A 23,175-nucleotide genomic window follows, 5' to 3' on the forward strand; every position below is an offset into this window, starting at 1 on the left:
GACTCGCTCCTGGAGGAGGACTTCCCCGACACCCAGAGGACCCTCACAGTCAAGTGACGCAGTCTGGGCTGAAGCAGAGGCACGAGCAGGAGAGAGACGGCTTTTATTGCCCAGAGTGGGCGGGACTGAAGGGGCTGGGCCTCGTCCAGATAATAAAGGTGCCCTCAGCGGATGTGGGCCATGTCCCCGAGGAAGGGCGTCTTCATGCAGCCCGTGCAGAGCTGGTCCATCCAGAGTGGTGCCTCGTGCTGCAGGGGCGTGCGGCGGGGGTAGAAGGTGAAGTCCACGCGGTAGTTGAGCAGGCAGCTGAGGGAGGCCATGTAGAGGTCGGAGAAGCGCACCAGGCGCCGTGAGAAGTAGGTGGGGTTGTGGAAGGTGCGGAAGATGCTCCCAAACTGAGCGTTAAACAGCGCCTTGGTGATGCACCTTGGGAGGAAGACACACACACAGCACTCGAGGTGGGCTTCTGAGGGGACTGGGACTCCTGCCCAGGCCCCACCACTCACCTCAGTTCCTGCCGCTCCTTCATCCAGGCAGCCAGCACCTGCCGTGACTCGGCGTCCTGGTAGGTCTGGGGGAGATGAGGTGCACGCTGCTGTGCGTGGCCAGGAGCAGCACCATCCCTCCCGCCAGACACCCGCCAGCCCGCACCTGCATGCGCTCCAGCAGTCCGGTGAGCGCCTGCTGCCACGTCAGCGAGTGCATGTACTGCTCCGTGTTGATAATGCGGATCTCGCGCTCCAGCTCAGGGATGATGGCACCCGTGCGCCAGCCGTGGCGCAGCATGAGATCCTGGGGGGCAGGGTGGAGGTCACGGCTCACCGGCTCACCGCCGACGAGAAGGGCCCCCTCCACTCTCCTCCCCGCTGTGGCCATGCCTCCCTCACCGCCAGGTCACTGTAGAGATGGTCTCCGAAGTAGAGCACACGGGGGCCCCGCCATTCTGTCAGGCGCAGGAAGTCGAACAGGTTTCCCTGGGGAGACGTAGTGAGGACAGCACTAAGCCCAGAGTGCCGAGGGGGCTTCCATGGGGCTGTTCTCCACCAGTTTTTCCCGTTCCCCAGAGGCAGTGAGGTCGTTCCAGCCGGATGCTGGGCTGCCCTTTCCCGTGGCCTCACTGTCCCCTTTGGGCTCTGACCCCTGCTACCTCCCCTCACACTCAGGAAGGGGGTCTGCCCGCCACAGGAAGGTCTCCTGCAGGCCTGGTGCCCTGGGCCTCCCCTCCCCAGGGCCTCACACCCACCCCAAGCTGGGGATTGAGTCCGCTCTGTGGGAAACAAACTGCAGCTGTGACCCCAAGGCCCTAAAGTAAGCAGCCTCCCCAGCCTGAACCCAGAGGGACCCAGCAGACCAATGGCAGACCTTACTGTGAGGCTGGCTGCCCCTTGTGCACCAAAGCTGGAGAAAAGATGAAAACACCAGGCCCAAACACAGCAGAGAAAGCTGGCAGGGGAGCAGAAACAGAGGAAGGGGGAGCGCAGGAAGTACAGCAGCTCCAGGGCAGAAGCCCAGAGCCCAAAAGTGAGAAGAAAATACACCCAGCAAAAAAAGGAGCTACTAGAGCATTCTGCACATGCAAGAGGCTTGGGGAGATGAACGCCACAGGAAAAACAGGTAGAGGACTTCATTGTTTAAACAAGTCCAAATGGAGAGGCTGAGGAGTAGGGGACCTGGCAGAAGAGGGAATAATGAGGGGGCAGAGCCCTGAAAACGTGCCAAGAGAAAAGATCTTGTGGTGCAGATGCCAAGTCAGGCAGGAGGAGCCTGAGGTTCCAGGAACGGGAGAGGGGAAAGCAAAGAAAGATGAGAACGAAGTACACAATGAAAGTGCAGAACATGAGGCAAAAAGAACAGGCTAAAACCTGCCAAAGAAGAGAAAGACACTTGTTCCCACAGAGGTGCATGACCTTCCTCAGGCTCACTCATCCAAGACAAAGGAGAGCGTCGCCCTCAGCACCGAGGGGAAGGTCTGCACCCAGGGGAGCCACGGATAGTTCGGGCCCAGCAGGGCGGGAGGCTGAGCAGCGGGCAGAAGGGAAGGGCTGGGACTACTGCTTGCAGGCCCCTGCTCCCTGTGGCTACCTCCCCCCAGCTTCTGGAACCCTTATCTCCCAAGAAGCCCCACTCAGCCAGGATTTCTGCATTCCATCCAGAGCCAAATGCCTTAATCAGCTACGATTCACAGCCACTGAATCCCTCTCCCCCAGCACGAGGCCCCTCCTCATCTTGCTAGCCAGCCAGGAAAGGGGGTCTCCCTAGAAGTCTGTGAGGAGCCCCTGCATCAGCCCAGCACAGAAGCCCCAGCCAGGCTGGCTGGCTGCAGCAGAGTGCTCAGCCCCAGATGAAAATAGGGCCATTTAACTGTGCCTTTAGCAAACCTCCGCCCAATCTAAGAGGTTTACATCATCACTCCAGTAGAGTATTACACCTCTTTTACAGATGAGGAAAGCATGGCACACAGGCCATGTGACTGGGCCAGGCCCTGGACACTGCCTGGGCCTTAGTCCTGGGAGCCACTTCCTGTGAAGGGACAGACCCACAGTAGATGTGTGATGGCTGGTCAGGGCCCAAGAATTTGTGCAGCTGCCCTTCCACAGCCTGGGGCCCCCGCCCAGTACAATTCCCACCTAAATGGTTCTCACCTGTCGATAGATCTTGCCCTTCTCCAGGCGGGTGATACGGTCCCAATGCAGTGAGCCTTTCTCATCGAGTTTTCTGAAAGGCCTGGCAGGGGGGTGGGGGTGGGGGTGGGGGTGGGAAAGGGCCTGATTTCCAGGCTGCAGCAGAACCACCCACTCTGCAAAGGCCCACCTGTTCATGGGGGCTGCCTACCAGCAAGGGGGTGTCCCCACCCCAAGCACACAGGGCAGCAAGCAGAGGCTAGTCCCTGCTCCCGGGGCCCATCGCCCCTGCCAGGCCCATACTTGCGCCGGTCAGTGAAGAAGCTGGGCTTGTCCGCCTGGACAATGACCACGTCGAAGAGTTGGCGCCAGTCGGGACCGACCATGTGCCGCATCCCCTTGTCCCTGGGCAGAGGTGGGACAGAGCGGGACAGGTGTTAGGTATCTGAGGGAGGCTCCAGGCCTGCCGCCCCGCTCTGGGCCCCTGCCCTGCTCTCTCCTCCTACTGTGGACGGGACTCACACAAAGCTGAAAGGACTGTTGGTGATGAGGAACAGCTGCTTCCCATGGGCCACCAGGCGGTTCAGGACAGCGAATGTCTCTTCCCCTCGCAGGATGTACTTCTCTAATGGGGCGGAGACGGGTATGTGAGGGCCAGCCCTGTCCCCTGCTCAGGCAGGCCACAGCAGGGTGTTTGTCCTCTCTTACCCATATCCTGCTCGATCCACTGGTACATAAGGCCCTTCACATGCACATCTCGAATGGCGTCCTGGGGGCAGTTGGGGGACAGTGAGAGCACAGTGGAGCCAGGGGGACCTGCCCCACTGTGGCTGGACTTCACACTCCCTGTCGCCCTGGGAGGCAGGCCTAGTGTCCTCACCGTCACGTCCTTGTAGAGGTGTGCTTGGTCAAACTCCAGGCCATGGCCCAGGAAGTGGTCCACCACGCAGGAGAGCAGTGCCATCTCTGGCAGCGAGAAGATGTCCATGAACTGCTTGATGGAGGGACCCTGGGGAGGGACCACTGACTCAGCCACCCCTCCAGCCCCACCATCAGCTCTGGAGACCAAGGGCTCGGAATCTGTCTTGGGACACGAGTGGAGGCATGCAGTCTGTGGGTCAGGGCTGCCCACCAGGATGTGGGCACCGCCTTCCAGGGAGGCAGCACCCACAGCAGGGTCACTGAGCTGACTGCTCTGGGCATCTGCAGATGGAGTGAGTACCTTGCCATAGAAGCCACTCATCTGGTACAGTGGGATGTGCTGGGTGCCCCCATAAAGGTCGATCACCTCTTCGTCTGGCACAGGTTGGAGGCCCCTGCGTGGATGCACAGATATCACCAGTCCAAAGTGGTCCTGAGCCCAGGCCACAGTGTAGGGAACAGTGGGGCAAGGTGGGACAGTGTGGAGTGGAGCAGCGGGCTGGAGTGGGGTTAGGCAGAATGAGCACTGACCTGTAGGCCGTCCCTAGTTGCACATAATGGAAGGCATCAATCTTCATCAGAAGACTCTGCAGGCAACAAGGGAGCAGAATGGGCAATGGGGAAGGACCTGCCACTGGCTCTAACCAGCCTATTCCCCTAAACGCTGAGACCCTAACCTGGATGATACCAAGGGCATCACATGCATACCAAGAGGAAGCTTAGAGCTTTGAGGCCAAGGGAGTAGAATATGAAGGGGACCCCCCCCAAAGGAGGTGGGGGTGCTAAGGAAGTAGCTCCAATACATATCCAGTTAGGAGGAGCCAGGGAGAGTCAGTGGTCTAGCTACTCACCTTTTGAATGTCGTAGTGGAGGCCACGGATGGCAAAGCTGGGGTTATAGTCATACTTCCGAATCCCTTCTGGGTACTGTTGGGGGAAATCAGGCCCGGCCTGAGCCAGCGACACTGCCAGACCTGCTGGCTGGCAGCTGCCTCAGGGGGTCAATTCAGACACCAGAGGAGCCCTGTGATTCCAGTCTGGCATTAGGCCAAGCTGGGTCCCCTGCCTGTCTACCCTTACCTTGTAGTGCTCAATCAGGATGTCACGGGCAGCGTTGAAGATCTCCGGGTGCAGTGTGTCTGCATACTGGGCCAGGGTGTAGTCGTAGTCAAAGCCATAGACCTCGACATCTTGCAGGCTGATCTCGTTGTTGGCATAAATGGCTGCTGGGTTCAGGAGACTGCAGACCTCAGGGGGCAGGAGGTCTAGAGAAAGGAAGTTCAAGTGTGATGAGGATCATGAAACACCCTAGGTGGGTACTGTCAGCTCCATGCAGCAGAAGGTCAAACGGAGGCTCAGAGGTGGCTCACTCAGTGACATGGGTGAGGAAAGGACCCTATGGGTCCTGGGTTATATCATCACCTGCAGCCCACCAGTTGCTCTGAGCTTTGTTTCCTCCAGGCTCTCATAAGCCCCATCGGACACCTGGTTATGCTCTGATCCTTTCCACCTGGCCTGAAGCTGGGGTTAGAACTTAGGAACACTATCGGGTGGGAAGGAATTGGGCAGCCCCTCTGCTGCTCAGGCTCCCAGTTCTGTGCACCTGCCACAGCCCTCATAGTGAGGCCCCTCTAATCAGATTTCGGCTGCCACCAAGTCCACATAATGACATTTGCTGCCTCTAGCCAGGGAACATTGCTAATTACGACAAGCGTCGGGGACATGTGATGTCGGGTTCTGGGCCATTACCCAGGCTGCTCCCCTCTGAGGATGCAGTCATAGGCGTCCCAAGCCCTTGGCTGCTCCTGAGGGGCTGAGGAGTCCCCAGCTCATCTGCCCTGGTTTCCCCGTCTGTGCAGCAGGGGAGGTGGATGGGGAAAGGGCATGGGCTTTGAGGTCAGAGACCAGACCAAGTCCTCCCTCTCATGGCTTTGACCTTGGAAAAATCAACTCTTCTTTTGGGCCTCAGTTTCCTTATCTCTAAAAGGGGAGTAATAGTAGCAACCTAGAGAATTAATTAAGTGGGTTATATAGAACATGCTTGGGGAAGCACCCTCACTCTGCACCTGCAACAAATGTAGGATTAAATGGGCAATGCACCTCTGGAACTCACATCTTCTTGTCCCTAGTTTCCCTCGAGGAAATGGGTTGCACGGAGAAGGGAGCAAGTAAGACTAGGTGCACACACAGGGCACTTTCTTGCAGGGGCTCCGGGTGGCCCCATTCTTGTGACCTCTTGTCTGTGGCTGAGGCCCAAATACTGCAAGCCCCACAGGGAATTTCTGTCTCAGCCACAACTAGTTGTGATCTTAAGGCAGAAGCCATTGGCCATGCAGCAGGCATTCACCACAGAGGTCCCTTCTGAACACCGGCTCCACCCCTACCCCCTTTCCTTTGGAGACAAGTGCAAAGCGTGGGTGGGATAACAGGTGTGGCTGGTTCCTCTGGTGGCCCTAGGCCTGGCAGAGCAGCTGCTTCAGTGCAGAGAGAACACTGCTCGCTTGGGCGCACCTGAGACACAGCTGACTTCAGCCCTCTAGGGAGATGCTTCTGAGATGTCCTTTCCTATGGTCCTGAGTTCCTGGGTGCCAACCATGACTCCTGGTAGTCCAGTAGCTCCACAGGAGGGGAGGGCTATGCCTGGCAGTGCAGCCCTTTGCTGGCACTGCGTTCTGGCCAAATCCAGGCTTTGGCCTCTGTCACTGAGGATGCCCAGAGGGACGGACAGTCTGCCTAGGAACAAAGCAGGATGAGGAAGCAGCCTGCAGGCCTGGACTCCTGACCCAGCTTCCATACTGAGAAAACCACAGCTCCACTGGCCACAAGGACCCAGTTTCTTCCAGTTTCTTCCACAGGGCTGTGCTGGTGCACAGGGCCAGAGAAGGAGACAGGCCTCGTACCCACACTAGCCTCCCAAGTTCACTGGTTTTCACTGTCTAGACCCCCAGCTTTCAGGCCTTCCCAAGATTCCAGGTTCTAGGCCAACTCCTCCCCATGGCAACCATGAGAGTCACTTATGGGGGCCATCCTTCCAGCTGCTGCTGTTTGCCTCAGAGGCTCTTCTTACTCTAACAGCCACTCCAGTACTACAAAGTGGTGACACATTCCTCCATCATCCAGAGGAAGAAACTGGAACACAGGGAGGTGAACTGTATAGCAGTAGGCTATGGAGCTAAGATTTAAAATTGGGCCACCCCATCTGCCTCAATCATTTTGCCCCTTGGCCTACCCTTCCAGTGTCACCACAGTGAGGCTAGAGGGGAGGGGGGTAGCCTGTGGCCTGGCTCCCTGACAAAGTTTTGCCCACAGGCATCAGCTATCTCCCCCAAGAAAACTCAGCCAGAGGGAGAGTTACGACCCAGGGGTGCAAGACTGGTCAATACCAGCACTCATCGTGGCATCTTGGAAATGACTCTGCCCTTAACACATCAAAAGGAGCTCGTGGGTGAGTTCCTGCCATGACACAGTGGGTTAAGAATCCGAATGCAGCAGCTTGGGTCACTGCAGATGTGTGGCATGGTGGGTAAAAGAATCTGGCATTGCTGCAGCTGCGGTATAGGTTGCAACTACAGCTCAGAGCTGAGCCCTGGCCAGGAATTCCATATGCCATGAGGGGGCAGGGGAGAAGAAATTAAAAAAAAAAATTCTGAAAGGGAAAAACCTACCACCGAGAATACTCAACCCAGCAAGATTATCATTATTTTCTTTTTTCCTTTCTCTTTTTATAGCTGCACCTATGGCATATGGAAGTTCTCAGGCTAGGGGTTGGTCAGAGCTACAGCTGCTGGCCTACATCACAGCCATGGCAACAATGGACCCCAGCCCATCTGCAACATACGCCTCATCTTGTGACAATGTCAGATCCTTAACCCACTGAGTGAGGCCAGGGATCAGACCTGTATCCTCAAGGACACAATGTTGGGTTCTTAACCCGCTTGGCCACAATGGGAACTCTAAGATTATCATTTAAAAAAGGAGAAGAAAGAATTTCTCAGATAAGCAAAAAGAATACAGCAATAATAAAATTCTAAAAGAAATACTGAAAGGTCTTCTCTAGAAATTCCCTTGTGGCTCAGTGGGTTAAGGATCTGACAACTACTGCAGCTGTTGCACAGGCGACAACTGTGGCACAGGTTTGATACCTGGTCTGGGAACTTCCACCTGCCATAGATGCAGCCAAAAAAAGAAGAAAGGTCTCCTCTAAAGAGAAAAGAAGCAAGAAGACACAGGAAGGAGGAAATGACAACTGGAAAGTAACAAGCCAGTACACAGATCAAAAGAAAAGAAAAAACTATTTGTGAAAGGGATGATAAACACAAGGCAAAGCAAAAGGATAAACATGGACATGTAAAAAAAGGTCACTCAAATCAAAAAATATGGGGAAGGAGAGAAAAAAAATGTACACTTTTTTAAAAAGAACATCCATGAGATTATATGACTTAGTCTAAAGCAAGCAGATAAAGCATACTTGAAAAACAAGGCAACCACAAATCAAACCCACAAAAGATTCACAAAAAAACAAAGAGAAGAGAACACAAGAATAAAATTTAAAAAGTCATCAGTTCCCCTGTGGTGCAGTGGGTTAAGGATCTGGCATTGTCACTGCAGAAACTCTGGTCACTGCTGTGGCATGGCTGCAATTCCCCGGCATAAGAACTTCCACATGTCACAGGTGCAGCAAAAAAAGAAAAAGAAAAAAAGGACAAAAAGAAATAACACCAAAAAACACAAAAGAAAGGAGCAAAGAAGAAACAGAGTCAACTGGAAAAGAAAATTTAAAATGGCAATAATTATACATGTATCAATGATTACTGTAAATGTCACTGGACTGAAAATTCTAATCAAAACACAGAGTCACAGACTAGACAAAAAAAACAAGAGCCTCAAATATGCTGCCTACAAGAGACCCACCTCAGGGCAAAGGAAACACAAAGATTGAAAGTGAAGGGATGGGAAAAAATATTTCATATGAACAAAAATGAAAAAGTGGCAGCTGCAATACTCATATCAGACAAGACAGACTTTAAAACAAAGACCATGAAGAGGATGCTGCCTTGTGGCCCAGCAGGTTAAGGATCCAGCCATGCCACCATAGCTGTGGCAAAGGTCACAAATGTAGAATGGGTTTCCTCACCCTTCCATGTGCCAAGGATGAGCAAAAACAAAAAACAAAAAAACAAGCAAACTAAAACCAAAAAACACGGAGTTCCCGTTGTGGTGCAGCGGAAACAAATCCGACTAGGAAGCAAGAGGTTGCAGGTTTGATCCCCGGCCGCACTCAGTGGGTTAAGGATCTAGCATTGCTGTGAGCTGTGGTGTAGGCTGGCAGCTGTAGCTCCGATTAGACCCCCTAGCCTGGGAACCTCCATATACTTCAGTTGGGGCCCTAAAAAGACAAAAAAACAAAAAAAAAAAACAAAAAAAAACAAACAAAAAAACCCCCCAAAAAACCCAAAACCAAAACACCACAAAACTGTTAAGAAAGATAAAGGACACTCAATAATGACAAAAGGATCAATACAAGAAGAGGATTTTACACTCATCAACATAAATGGACTTAATATAGAAGCACCCAAATACATAAAACAAATACTAACAGACATAAAAGGAGAAATGGATGGGAATATAATAATAGTAGGAGATTTTCACAGCCCACTCACATCAATGGACAGATCTTCTAAAACAGAAAAGACAACAGGGATACTAAATGACACAATAGAACAGACTTAATCGACGTGTTTAGGACATTTTATCAAAAAAAAAGCAGAATATACATTTTTTGCTTCAAATGCACATGGAACATTCTCTAGGATTGACCATATACTAGGGCACAAAACTAAATTCCACAAATTTGAATATAGAAATTATTCCAATAATCTTCTCTAACCAAAACGGCATGAAACTAGAAATTAACCACAAAAAAGAAATGAGAAAAAAAAAAAATGACCACATGAACACTAAACAACATGCTATTTAAAAAAAACAATGGGGAGTTCCTGCTGCAGTGAAACTGAATTGGCAGTGTCTCTGTGATTCCAGGACAGATCTGATCCCTGGCCCAGCAGAGTGGGTTAAAGGGTCCAGTGCTGCCACAGCTTTTGCCTAGGCTGTGACTGTGGCTCAGATCTGACCCCTGGCCTGGGAACTCCATATGGCTCAGGAGAGCCAAAAAAAACACAAAACAACAAAGGATCATGGAAGAAATAAAAAAGGAAATTTAAAAAAAATACCCTGAAACAAGGAGTTCCCTTGTGGCACAACAGGTTAGAAATCTGGCAATGATAGCACAGTGGCTTGGGTCACTGCTGTGGCATAAATTTGATCCCTGGCTCTGGGCCCAGGCCAAAACAAAACAAAAAAAACCAAAAAACAAAAACAAACCTTGAGACAAATGACAATGAAAACACAACCATTCAAAAATCTACAGGATGCTGCAAAAGGAGTTCTTAGAGGGAAGTTCAGATCTTTCTTAACAAAACAAGAAAAAATCTCAAATAAACAACCCAACCTACCACCTAGAAGAGTTAGAAATAGAAGAACAAATAAAACCTAAAGTCAGCAGAAGGAAGGAAATCATAAAGATCAGAGAGGAAATAAAACAGAGATTACAACAATAACAGAAAAAAAAAATCAATAAAACCAAGAACTGGTTCTTTGAAAGGGTAATAAACAAAATTGACAAACCTCTGGCCAGGTTCACCAAGGAGAAAAGAGAGAGAGAACCCATATAAACAAAAATCAGAAATGAAAAAGGAGCAATCTCAAAAACCCAAAAAAAACAAACAAAAAAAAAACATAAGACAATACTATGAACAATTATATGACAACAAATTTGATAACCTAGAAGAAATGGACAACTCTCTAGAAACATACAGTCCATCAAAATTAAATCAAGAAGAAATAGATAATCTGGATAACTGATCATTAGAAGATACAATATGTAATAATAATAATACTCCCTAAAACACGGTTCCAGATGGCTCCATGGTGAATTCTACCAAACATACAAAGAAGAACTTTATACCATTCCTTCTCAAACTTTTCCAAAAGATTGAAGAGGAAGAAACACTCTCAAAGACATTCTATAAAGCCATCATCTCCCTAAATACCAAAACCAGACAGACAAAAATAACAGCAAAAAAGAAAACTACAGGCCAATATCTTTGATGAATACAGATGCAAAAATTCTCAACAAAATTCTAGCAATCTGAATCCAACAACATATATAACGCAAAAAAGATCATCCTCCTCATCCAAATGGGATTCATCCCAAGTTCACAGGGGTGGTTCAACATATGCAAATCAATCAATGTAATACACATTAACCAAAAAAAAAAAAGTAAAAAACCACATGATCATCTCAATGGATGCAGAAAAAGCATTTTGCAAAATTCAATATCCATTTAAGACAAAAACTCTTACCAGAGTTCCCACTGTGGCACAATGGGATTGGTCGTGTCTCTGGAGCCGTGAGATGCAGGTTCCATACCTTCCCTAGCCTGGCACAGTGGGTTAAGGATCTGGTGCTGCTGCAGTTGCAGTGTAAGTAACAACTGTGGCGCAGATCTGATCCCTGGCCCAGGAATTCCATATGCCATGGGGACACCAAAAAAAAAAAAAAAAAAAAAAAAGGAAAAACTCTTACCCAAGTGGTATAGAAGGAATATATAATAAAAGCCATTTATGACAAACTCACACCCAATATAATACTCAATGGAGAAAAGCTGAAAGCCTTCCTGATAAAATTTGGAACAAGACAAGGATGCCCACTCTCACCACTTTTATTCCACATAGTACTGGAAGTCCTAGCCACAGCAATCAGATAAAAGAAAGAAATAAAAGGTATCCAAATTGGAAGGGAAGAGATAAAACTGTCACTCTATACAGATGACATACTATATATAGAAAACCCTATAGTATAGGCTGGCAGCTGCAGCTCCAATTCAATCCCTAGTCTAGGAATTTCCAAATGCCATGGGTGGGGCCCTAAAATGACAAAAAGAAAAAGAAAAAAAAAAAAGAGGAGTTCCTGTTGTGGCATAGCGGAAACGAATCCAACTAGGAACCATGAGGTTGAGGGTCCGATCCCTGGCCTCACTCAGGGGGTTGGGGATCTGGGATTGATGTGGTGTGGGTTGCAGATGTGGCTTCGATCTGGTGCGGCTGTGGCTGTGGTGCAGGCTGGCAGCTACAGCTCCAAGTGGACCCCTAGCCTGGGAACCTCCATATGCAGCAGGTGCAGCCCAAAAAGACAAAAGACAAAAGACAAAAGACAAAAAAAAAAAAAAAAAAAAAAAAAAAACAAGAAAGAAAAGAAAAGAAAAAGTGAGGGGAGGGAAAAAGATATTTCGTGTGAATGGAAAAGAGGAAAAGACAGGAAAGCAGGAGTTGCAATATTCATATCAGACAAAACAGACTTTAAAACAAAGGCCATAAAGAAAGACAAATTAAAAAAAGGAAGACAATGAAGAACACCATTTAATGATAAAAGGACCAATTCAAGAGGATATTACACTTGTCAATATATATGCCCCTAACAAAGGAGCACCCAAATACACACAACAAACACGAAAAGACATAGAAGGAGAAAATGATGGGAACACAATAATAGTAGGAGACTTTAACACACCACTCACATCAAGAGACAGCTCTTTCAGGAATTCCCATATTGGCTCAGTGATTAATGAATCCGACTAGGAACCATGAGGTTGAAGGTTCGATCCCTGGCCTTGCTCAGTGGATTAATGATCAGGAGTTGCTGTGAGCTGTGATGTAGGTTGCAGACTCGGCTTGGATCCTGTGTTGCTGTGGCTCTGGTGTAGGCCGGTGGCTACAACTCTGATTCGAACCCTAGCCTGGGAACCTCTATATGCCACAGCAGCAGCCCTAGAAAAGACAAAAAAAAAAAAAAAAAAAAAAAAAAAGACAGCTCTTCTAGACAGAAAATCAATAAGGCAACAGAGATACTAAATGACCCAATAGAACAGTTAGATTTAATTTACATTTTCAGGACATTACATCCAAAAAAAAAAAGGAGAATATAACTTTTCTTCAAGTGCACATGGAACATTCTCAAGGACTGACCATGTACTAGGGCACAAAACTAACCCCAACAAATTTAAGAGTACAGAAATGATTTCAAGTATCTTTTCTGACCACAATGGTATGAAACTAGAAATCAACCAAGGAAAAGAAACAAGAAAAAGCTGACTACTTGGAGACTAAATAACATGCTACTAAAAAAACCAATGGGTCAATGAAGAAATCAAAAGGGAAATTAAAAAAATGTCTTGATACAAATGATAATGAAAACACAACCATTCAAAAATCTATGGGATGCTGCAAAGCAATTCTTAGAGGGAAGTTCATAGTGATACAGGCCAGCCTCAGAAAAGAAGAAAAATCTCAAATCAACAACTTAACCACCTAAAAGAATTAGAAAAAGAACAACAAACAAAACCTAAGAGTCAGTAGAAGGAAGAAAATCATAAAGATCAGAGAGGAAAAAAAAATCAATAAAACCAAGAGCTCGTTCTTTGAAAGGATAAACATAACTGACAAAAATCCTGGCCAGACTCACCAAGAACAGAGAAAGAACTCAAATCAGAAATGAAAAAGGAGAAATAACAGATGCTGTAGAAAAACAAAAACAAAACAAAACAAAAAACCCATAAGAGAATACTATGAACAATTACATGCCAACAAATCTGACAACCAAGAAGAAATGGACAACTTTCTAGAGACATACAGCCCATCAAAACTGAATCAAGAAGAAATAGATCAACTGAACAGACCTATCACTAGAAATGAAATTGAACATGTAATAAAAACACTCCCTACAAACAAAAGTCCAGGACCAGATGGCTTCACAGGCGAATTCTACCAAACATACAAAGGAGAACTTACATCCATCCTTCTTAAACTTTTCCAAAAGGCCAAAGAAGAGGGATAATCCCAAAGACATTCCATGAAGCCACCATCACCCTAATACCAAAGTCAGACAAAGATACTACCAAAAAGAAAATTATAGGCCAATATCTTTGATGAACATAGACACAAAAACTCTGAACAAATTTTAGCCAACTGAATCCAGCCACATATAAAAAAGATCATACACCATGACCAAGTGGGATTCATCCCAAGTTCACAAGGATGGTTCAACATATGCAAATCAATCAACGCCATAAACCACATGATCTCAAAAGATGCAGAAAAAGCATCTGGCAAAACCCAACTTCTGTTCATTATAAAAATTCTTACCGGAGTTCCTGTTGTGGCACAGTGGTTAACGAATCCGACTAGGAACCATGAGGTTGCGGGTTCGGTCCCTGCCCTTGCTCAGTGGGTTAACGATCCGGCGTTGCCGTGAGCTGTGGTGTAGGTTGCAGACGCGGCTCGGATCCCGCATTGCTGTGGCTCTGGCGTAGGCCGGTGGCTACAGCTCTGATTCGACCCCTAGCCTGGGAACCTCCATATGCCGCGGAAGCGGCCCAAGAAATAGCAACAACAACAACAAAGACAAAAAGACCAAAAATAAAATAAAAATAATAAAAAAAAAAATAAATAAAAATAAAAATTCTTACCAAAATGGGTATAGAGGGAACTACCTTAACATAATAAAAGCCATTTATAACAAAGTCTCAGCCAATACGGTACTCCACAGAGAAAAGCTGAAAGCCTTTCTGCTCAAATCTAGAGCAAGACAAGGATGCCTACTCTTACCACTTTTATTCAACATAGTCCTAGCCACAGTAGTCAGATAAAAGAAATAAAAGGTATCCACATTGGAAGGGAAGAGGTAAAATTGTCACTCTATACAGTTAACATGATACTATATATATATAGAAAACCCTAAGGACTCCACACAGAAACTACTCGAAATGATCAGCAAATTCAGCAAAGTAGCATGATACAAGATTAACACTCAGAAATCTGTCCCAATTCTGTATACTAACAATGAAATGTTAGAAAAAAGGAATACAAAAATACCTTTTAAAATTGCACCCCCCAAAATTAAATACCTAGGAATAAACCTGACCAAGGATGTGAAGGACTTTATGCTGAGAACTATAAAACATCAATCAAAGAAATTAAAGAGGATTCAAAAAAATGGGACGATATTCCATGCTCCTGGAATGGAATAATTAATATCATTAAAATGGCCATATTACCTAAAGCAATCTACAGATTCAATGCAATCCCTATCAAATTAGCCATGACACTTTCCACAGAACTAGAAAAATCCAAAAATTTATATGGAACCATGAAAGACCCACAATTGCCAAAGCAATTGTGAGGGACAAAAAACAAGCAGGAGGCATAACTCTCCCAGACTTCAGACAATATTACAGTCATCATGACAGTGTGGTACTGGTACAAAAACAGACATACAGACCAATGGAATAGAATAGAGAACCCAGAAATACACCCAGACACCTACTGTCAATTAATCTTTGACAAAGGGGGCAAGAATCAAAAATGGGAAAAAGACAGTCTCTTCAGCAAGTGGTGCTGGCAAAAATGGACAGCTGCATGTAAATCGTGAAACTGGAACACACCTTCACACCATGCACAAAAAGAAACTCAAAATGGTTTATTAAAGACTTAAACATAGACAAGATACCATAAAACTCCTAGAAAAGAACAGAGGGGACACATTCTCTGACATCAACCATACAAATGTTTTCTTAGGTCAGTCTCTGAAGGCAATAGAAATAAAAACAGAAATAAACCAATGGGACCTAATCAAACAAGCTTTTGCACAGCAAAGGAAACCAACAAAAAAACCAACCAACAAAAAACAAAACAAAAACAAACAAAAAACAACTCAGCCCCCCAAAAAACCAGAAAGACAACCTATGGAACGGGAGGAAATAGTTTCAAATGATGAAACCAACAAGGGCTTAATCGCCAAAATATACAAACAACTTATACAACTCAACAACAAAAAACCCAAACTACCCAACTGAAAAATGGGCAGAAGACCTGAATAGACATTTCTCTAAAGAAGACATACAGATGGCCAACAGGCACATGAAAAAATGTTCAACATCACTAATGATCAGACAAATGCAAATCAAAAGTACAATGAGGTACCACCTCACACCGGTCAGAATGGCCACCATCAACAAGTCTACAAACAGCAAATGCTGGAGAGGCTGTGGAGAAAAAAGGCACCCTCCTTCACTGTTGGTGGGAATGTAAATTGGCACAACCACAATGGAAAACAGTATGGAGTTTCCTCAGAAAACTAAATATACAACTACCATATGATCCCACTCCTGGGCATATATCCAGACAAAACTTGAACTGAAAAAGATACATGCACCTTTATGTTCACTGCAGCACTATTCACAATAGCCAAGGCATGGAAACAACCTAAGTGTGTCCATTGAGAGATGAATGGATTAAGATGTGGTACATATACACAATGGAATACTACTCAGACACAAAAAAGAACAAAATGATGTCATTTGCAGCAACACAGATGGAACTAGAGAGTCTCATACTAAGTGAAGTGAGAAAGTCAAATACCATATGATATCACTTACATCTGGAATCTAATATATGACACAAATGAACCTATCCTCAGAAAAGAAACAAACTCATGGACATGGAGAAGAGACTTGTGGTTGCCAAGGGGGAGGGAGAGGGAGTGGGATGGACTGGGAGTTTGGGGTTAGTAGATGTAAACTATTGCATGTAGAGTGGATAAGCAATGAGACCCTGCTGTATAGCACAGGGAACTATATCTAATCACTTGTGATGGAACATGATGGAGGATAATGTGAGAGAAAGATTGTATTTATAGGTATAACTGGGTCACTCGACTGTACAGCAGAAATTGACAGAACACTATAAATGAACTATAATAAACAAATTTAAAGTAAAGAAAAAAAGTGTGGTATTGGCACAAAAACAGACATACAGATCACTGGAACAGTATAGAGCCCAGAAATAAACCTAGACACCTACAGACAATCTTTGACAAAGAAGACAAGGATATAAAATGGGAAAGACAGTCTCTTCAGCAAGTGGTGCTAGGAAAATTGGACAGCTGCATGTAAATCAATGAAATTAGAACACACCCTCACACCATGCACAAAAATAAACTCAAAATGGCTTAAACTTAATACAAGATACCATAAAACTCCTAGAAGAGAACATAGGCAAAACATTTTCTAACTTAATCCTACAAATGTTTTCGTAGGTTGTTCTTCCAAGGCAATAGATATAAAACAAAAAATAAACAAATGGGACCTAATCAAACTTACAAGCTTTTGCACAGCAAAGGAAACTATAAAAAAACCAAAAAAACCTGCAAAGAAAACCTATGGAATGAAAGAAAATATTTGGAAATGATGCATCCAACAAGGGCTTAATCTCTAAAATATACAAACAACTCATATAACTCAACAACCAAAAAACAAACTACCCAATTGAAAAATAGGCAGGAGACCTAAATGGACATTTCTCCAAATTCGACTAGCAACCATGAGGTTACAGGTTCAATCCCTGGCCTCACTCAGTGGGTTAAGGATCCAGTGTTGCCGTGAGCTGTGGTGTAGGTCGCAGACACAGCGTGGATCTGGCATTGCTGTGGCTGTGTTGTAGGCTGGAAGCTGCAGCTCCAATTAGACCCCTAGCCTGGGAACCTCCATATGCCGTGGGGGCAGCCCTAAAAAGACAAAAGACAAAACGAAACAAAAGACATTTCTCTAAAGAAGACATAGAGATATCCATTAGGCACCTGAAAAGATGCTCAACATCACTAATTATTAGAGAAATGTAAATCAAAACTACAATGATATACCACCTCACACAGGTTGGAATGGCCATTATTAAAAGGTTTACAGGAGTTCTCAATTGGGCACAGAAGGTTAAGGATCCAGGGTAGCTGCAGCAGTGGCATATGTCCCATGGGTTTGATTCCCCCCCCACTTTTTTTTGCCTTTTTAGGGCCACAGTTGTAATATATCGAAGTTCCCAGGCTAGAGGTAGCATCGGAGCTACAGCTGCCAGCCTACACCACAGCCACAACAAGGTCAGATCTGAGTCACATCTGTGACTACACCACAGCTCACAGCAACCTCAGATCCTTAACCCACTAAGCGAGGCCAGGGATCGAACCCACATCCTCATGGATATTATTTGGATTCGTTTTTGCTGTGCCAAAATGGAACTCCTGGGTTTGATCCCTGGCATGGGAACTTCTAATGCCATACACGTGGCCAAAAAAACAAAACAAAACAAAACAAAAAGCCTACAACTAACAAATGCTGGATAGGATATGGAAAAAAGGGAACCTTTCTGCACTGTAAGGTGATACAATCACTATGGAAAACAAAAAATATAATTACCATATGACCCAGCAATCCCACTCCTGGTCATATATCTGGTCAAAATTGTAATTCAAAAAGATACATGCACGCCTATGTTCACAGCAACACTATCCACAATAGCCAGGATATGGAAACAAACTAAACGTGCATCAACAGATGAATGGATTAAGATGTGGTACACACACAATGGAATACTATTCAGCCATAAAAAAGCACAAAATAATGCATTTACAGCAACACGGATGCAACTAGAGACTCTCATACTAAGTCAGAAAGAGAAAGACAAATACCATATGATATCACTTATATGTGGAACCTAAAATATGGCACAAATGAACATGACTATAAAAGAGACAGATTAACAAACAGAGAAGAGACCTGTGGTTGCCAAAGATGGGGGAGGAAGTGGGGTGGACTGGGAGTTTGTGGTTAGTTGATGCAAACTATTACATTTAGAATGGATAAACAAGGTCCTACTATATAGCACAGGGAACTATGTCTAATCTCCTGGGACAGACCTTAATGGAAAAATCATATACATATATATATTAAAAGAATAAAAAGTTCCTGTGGTGGCTCATCAATTACGAACCCGACTAGTATCAATGAGAACATTGTGGGTTTGATCCCTGATCTTGCTCAGTGGGTTAAGGATATGACGTTGCTGTGGCTGTGGTGTAAGCCAGCAGTTGTAGCTCTGACTTGACCCCTAAGCCTGGGAACTTTCATATGACACAAGAGCAGCCCTAAAAAAAAAAAAAAGAAAAGAATGAGTCACTTTGCTGTACAGCAGAAATTACAATGACACAACATTGTAAATAAACTATAATTGCAAAAAAATTTAAAAAAGAGGAACCTGGGGGGCAGGGGTTGTCTCTGTGAAGACCTGAAGATCCAGGTGGGGTCTGAATGACAAACCCCACTAGACTTCCCTCCCAATGCCTACAAGGCAGGCTTCTCAAGCTGCTCTACAGAGGGTCTTCCCCAGGCCCAGCGACATCTCCTTAATTAGTACCACAGGTGTGCCCTGTCCACTGGAGGAGTGGGGGTCCTAATAAAGGCTCAAAGGCTTCAAAATCACCATTTTTCAGGGGCTTTATTCCGCCTTCAGCTTCTCAAGAGGGGAGTCATGCCCACCCACCGCTCCCAGGTCTCCCCACAGCTGGAGCAAAATCTATCCTTCAGGCAGTTGGAATCTTCCAGATACCACTACTCTGTCTCATTAGCCAATGAAAGCCACGTCACCCCTGAGGGGCTCCTCTGGAAGTTCCCCTCTTCCTTCTTGGTCTGACTCTTTCCAAGTCATCACCACAGCTCTGTAACATGGGCCCTAGGACACTGAGGGTATGACGCTGAGGGTATGAGAGAAACGAGGCTTGCAGAGCGCCACCCAGCTGGTCAGTGATAGGACCAAGACCCGAGGACATCTGTCTGCTGCAGACAGGGCCCCCGAGTCCAGGGCAAATATTCAGCCCTTTCAGCCCTCTGGCCTCACCAGGGTGCCCTGGGGCCTCATCTGCCTGGTTCGCTGAGGGAGAGAGGACAGAGGAGTAAGCGCCCTGGTCAAGGAAGCAGCAACCTCTCTGTATTCCAGGGGACTGGGGCGACTTGATGTCTTTCTCCAAACAACACCTTCCCTTCCTGGGCTAAGACCGCTGGATTCCAGAGGGTCCGAAGAGCCTAGTCGCCACCCTTAGGTCTGGAGTTGCCAGGAGCCCGCTCTGGCCAGCGCCGCCGGTCGGCTGGCTGGCTTTGTCTGCGGTACTCCCGCCCCAACTAAGGGCCCCGAAGAGAACAAGAGGTTGGGGGCGTTTCCGCAGCCGTCTCCCAGCAGGCGGGACCCTGAGGAAAAACCACGGGGCCTCGCCTTCCGGCGGCTGCTAGGAGAACCCCGAGCTCCTGCCGACCCGGCGTCGTGAGGAACCTCGCGCCCGCCCGCTTCAAGTCGTCGGGGCGTCCCCGGAGGCCCCCAGGACCACCCGCCGCGGTTCCTCCAGAAGAGCTGCCTGGCCTTGAAGCTCCGTGGCCCTGGCGAGCCCTACCAGGGCGCTTCACCCGAGGAGCGGCGCCCAGGCGCTCGATCTGTTTGTCCGTCCTCCCGGCGCGCGATGTGCCGTCCCTCGGGCTACACCCCCGAAGCTCGTCCCGCTTCGGCTCACTCACCGTGCACCAGTCTTCGCATGTCCTGGTATCGAGCCCACAGGTGCGCACTAGGTTCGGCAGCGCCCGCGGGCGCCGGGGAGGGCGTGGAGCGCGGGACGCCCGGGCAGTGGACGCCGGGACCCGGGGGGCCGCAGCCAGGGCAGGAGGGCGAGGACGAGGCGGCTCGCGGCCCGCCGTGGTCTCGGCGCGGCAGGTAGCGCCGAGCAGCCGCCCGCAAGCCCGCACCCGCCATGCCCGCTGCGCGCCGCCCGCACAGCCCTCGGCGCTCCGTCCAGTCCACCGCCGTCTGACTGCGCGCCCGCCACGGTGGCCGCGTGCTTCTCACAGCAGCGGGCCAATGGGCGCGGCGCCCAGAGCCCGGCGGCCAATGGGTGCGCCCCTCGGCCCAGGGGGCGGGAGGTCCTGGGCAGGGCGGGGCGGGCTCCCCCGCCCCCTCCCCCAGTCCCCGGCGCGGCGGAGGAGGACTCAGAGGCCCCCCCCCGCCCCCCGCTTCGGTATCTACTACAGCGATGGCAGCTTCTTCTGCTCTCCCGGGAGGCCCCGCGAGTCTCCGGACGACCTGGGCTCAGAGAGGAGAATGCCGGAGAGCGGCGAGTCCACCCTGGTCCCTGGTCTTCTTTTTCCTCCTCGGCTCCCAGGTCCCTCTGCCCCTTCCCCCACCTCCTGTCCTCCTGACCTTAGATTTCCCCCCCTCCCCCCAGTCCTGCAGTAGAGGTCCTGTTCCCAGCCTCCTGCCAATGACTGACTCTGCCCGCGGACCAGAGGCCGGTCCGTTTCACTCATTTATCTAGTGGATAAAGAGCCCCTCTCGCGCGCTTCCCAGTACCAGCCCCACGCTGGGTGAGACCTTGGGACCCATAGTGCAGCCAACATCCGCTAAAGCAGCTCCATCTCTCTCCCTCCTGTGCGTTACACAGATGACCCCTTTTAACTAGGAGCAGAGACCGTTGGCCAGGGGTCACTGCCCTGCCTGGTTCCTACATCAGCAAGTCGCCCCACCAACCTGCTCCACTCTTTGGTTCCCCGAGCAGGACACTTCTTGCTCTTCTAGCAATATTACCAGACTTCCCAATCAAATTCCTCTTTGCTGCTGGGAACCACTCTCCACCTGCGTTTCTTCCACTCAGATCAATTTTCTCAGTCCGCATATCCCAGCCTATGCCCTGGTTCCTGAGAAGACCGACCCTGCGCCAGTGGGCCTAGTCCGTGGAGAGCTGGCCTGATGGACACTCTTGTTTCCCTGGGGGTGCTTGCGGTGGCCTCGCGGAATCTAAGGGTGTGTGTGCATTCGAAAATTCACTGCACCTAGGCTGAAGACCTAGTGTGCCAGACCCTGGGCCAAGTGCAAGTGCAGGATGAAGGCTGTGGGTGGGGCCTGTGGGTGGGTGGCAGAGCCCCCCACACCTAAGGCCCTGGTGAGGAATTGGCCATATGTAAGCCTTCTCTAGGTGGGAGATGAGTGCTCTGCGATGTCTAGCCCCCAGAGCCACCAAGAGAAACGAGTGATAAGAGAAGGAGTGTGTGCATGTGGTTGGGTGAGGTTGGCCCCAGAAGAAGGCATGTTATCTAGGCAGGAGCTTGGGCCTGAGGGCTGAGCAGAAGACCCTAGACTTTCCAGGGGCCCTGCTTGTGCAGTCTCTTTAGCCTGTTTTTGTATATTTTGTGGCCACATCACCAAACTCTCTTATTGGTTCTAAGTTTTCATTTGACTTTCTTGGATTGTCTAATAATTGTCTCCCTTCTCAAAGATACGCCCCAGTTTTTTTAGCTTTAGGTAATGAGGTGACAGCCCCTTACATCTTCAGCAAGCATAGAGAGAGTGAAGGCTCTGGTGTCAGGGCTCTATTTCTATCTGGCTTGAGCTCTTAGTTCCCTGTCTAAAAAGGGAGATGAAGAGGAGTTCCTGCTGTAGCACAACAGGATCTATGTCTTGGGAGCACTGGGATGAAGGTTTAATCCATGGCCAGCACAGCGTGTTAAGGATCCGGTGTTGCTGCAACCGCAGCTTAGGTTGCAACTGCGGCTGGGATCTGGTCCCTGGCTGCAGGGTGGGGGAAGAGAAGAAAAAAAGAATCGTCAGCAGCTCTGGTGGCTGGGGAGGTTCAGGTTAGATCCCCTGCCTAGCCTGACACGATGTGTTAAAGGATCCCACAGTTGTCACAGCTGCAGCTGGAATTCAATCCCTGGCTGGGGAACTTCCATATGCTTTGGGGGCGGCCATGAAATTGGGGGGGGGAGATGAAAATAGGGCAATTTTAGTAGAATATATGTAAAGATCTAGAACTCAAAATCATCATCTTGATGATCATATTATAGGTAAGGTAAATTGATAGACTCCAGGCATTGGGTTAAGTGCTTTATTTGTATTATCTCTCTAAATCCCCACAGGATCAGAGGAAGGTCTCTATTTTGTGGATAAGGGAAGTGAGGCACAGACCAGCTAAGGGAATATGTGTGGAGTAGGGATGTGGTTTGACAAAGCGGTGCTCTTTGACCATTCTGCTCGTGTGTGATTGTTGTGATAAAGAGATGATGCTTAAAAAACACCTACAAGTCCGGGTAAGTGCCCCATGCAGGATAGCTTTTATTAATTTTATGGTTGTTTGTCACAAGATGCTTACTTAGACTTTTATTGTGATGATGATAAAGTTCAACTTTCAACAATGCATTTCAAATTCCTTTTACTTTTAGAAGTCTAGGCACTAGTTACGATCCCGAAATAAATGCAAGGTACTGTGTAATTGCATTTTAGACCATGGTGCAGTACACGTTTAGTCCATCATAAAGGGTTACCACTGATATTAGGACTTTTAAGAAAAAAGATGGCGGTGGCAGTGTAGGGGGCGCGGCCGCCAACCCCGAGTGCCAGCTTGCACCCGGGAGGCCGGGCAGGGGTGGGGAGCGGGGCGGGCTGACGCCACGTGGGAGGCTCCGCCCCCTAGGACGCCCCGCCTCCAGAGCCGAGGCATCTGCGCCTGCTCCCTCAGGCTGGGCTAGGCCTCGCCGGGCACGCGCACTCCGCCGCATTCTGATTGGCGGGCCTTCGCGTCCCACCGCACTCTGATTGGTGGAGCGGCCCTAGGCCTTGGGATCCTGGAGATCAGAGCGGCGCTCCTGTCCTGCTCCGCT

General features: G+C 48.2%; 2 protein-coding genes across 5 annotated transcripts in view; one reads left to right on the forward strand and one right to left on the reverse strand.

Annotated features, from left to right (window-relative positions):
- STAB1 (stabilin 1) overlaps window positions 1-190 on the forward strand; it is a 28,410-nt gene extending 28,220 nt beyond the window's left edge. For all 4 annotated transcript variants that reach the window (XM_021068890.2, XM_021068891.2, XM_084988486.1 and 1 more), the window contains one exon: window positions 1-190. In XM_021068890.2, coding sequence (XP_020924549.2) covers window positions 1-57 — 57 coding nt within the window. In that variant the 3' untranslated portion in view covers window positions 58-190.
- On the reverse strand, window positions 87-20,358 carry NT5DC2 (5'-nucleotidase domain containing 2). Its single transcript, XM_021068900.2, has 14 exons — window positions 20,047-20,358; window positions 4,622-4,806; window positions 4,394-4,468; window positions 4,074-4,129; window positions 3,844-3,937; window positions 3,502-3,630; window positions 3,330-3,390; window positions 3,144-3,246; window positions 2,925-3,026; window positions 2,643-2,724; window positions 888-974; window positions 652-792; window positions 507-571; window positions 87-426 (listed from the first exon to the last, which is right to left on the reverse strand). The coding sequence occupies exons 1-14, from the start codon at window positions 20,276-20,278 to the stop codon at window positions 165-167; spliced, it is 1,674 nt and encodes a 557-aa protein (XP_020924559.1). The 5' UTR covers window positions 20,279-20,358; the 3' UTR covers window positions 87-164.
- Between the last annotated feature and the right edge of the window lie 2,817 nt (window positions 20,359-23,175).

The sequence above is a fragment of the Sus scrofa genome, chromosome 13 (assembly GCF_054392235.1).
Source record: "Sus scrofa isolate SSC_HxYL_T2T_F1_AM1 chromosome 13, Sscrofa_HxYL_maternal_Yorkshire_Landrace_v2.0, whole genome shotgun sequence".
In the NCBI taxonomy this organism is placed as follows: Eukaryota; Metazoa; Chordata; class Mammalia; order Artiodactyla; family Suidae; genus Sus; species Sus scrofa.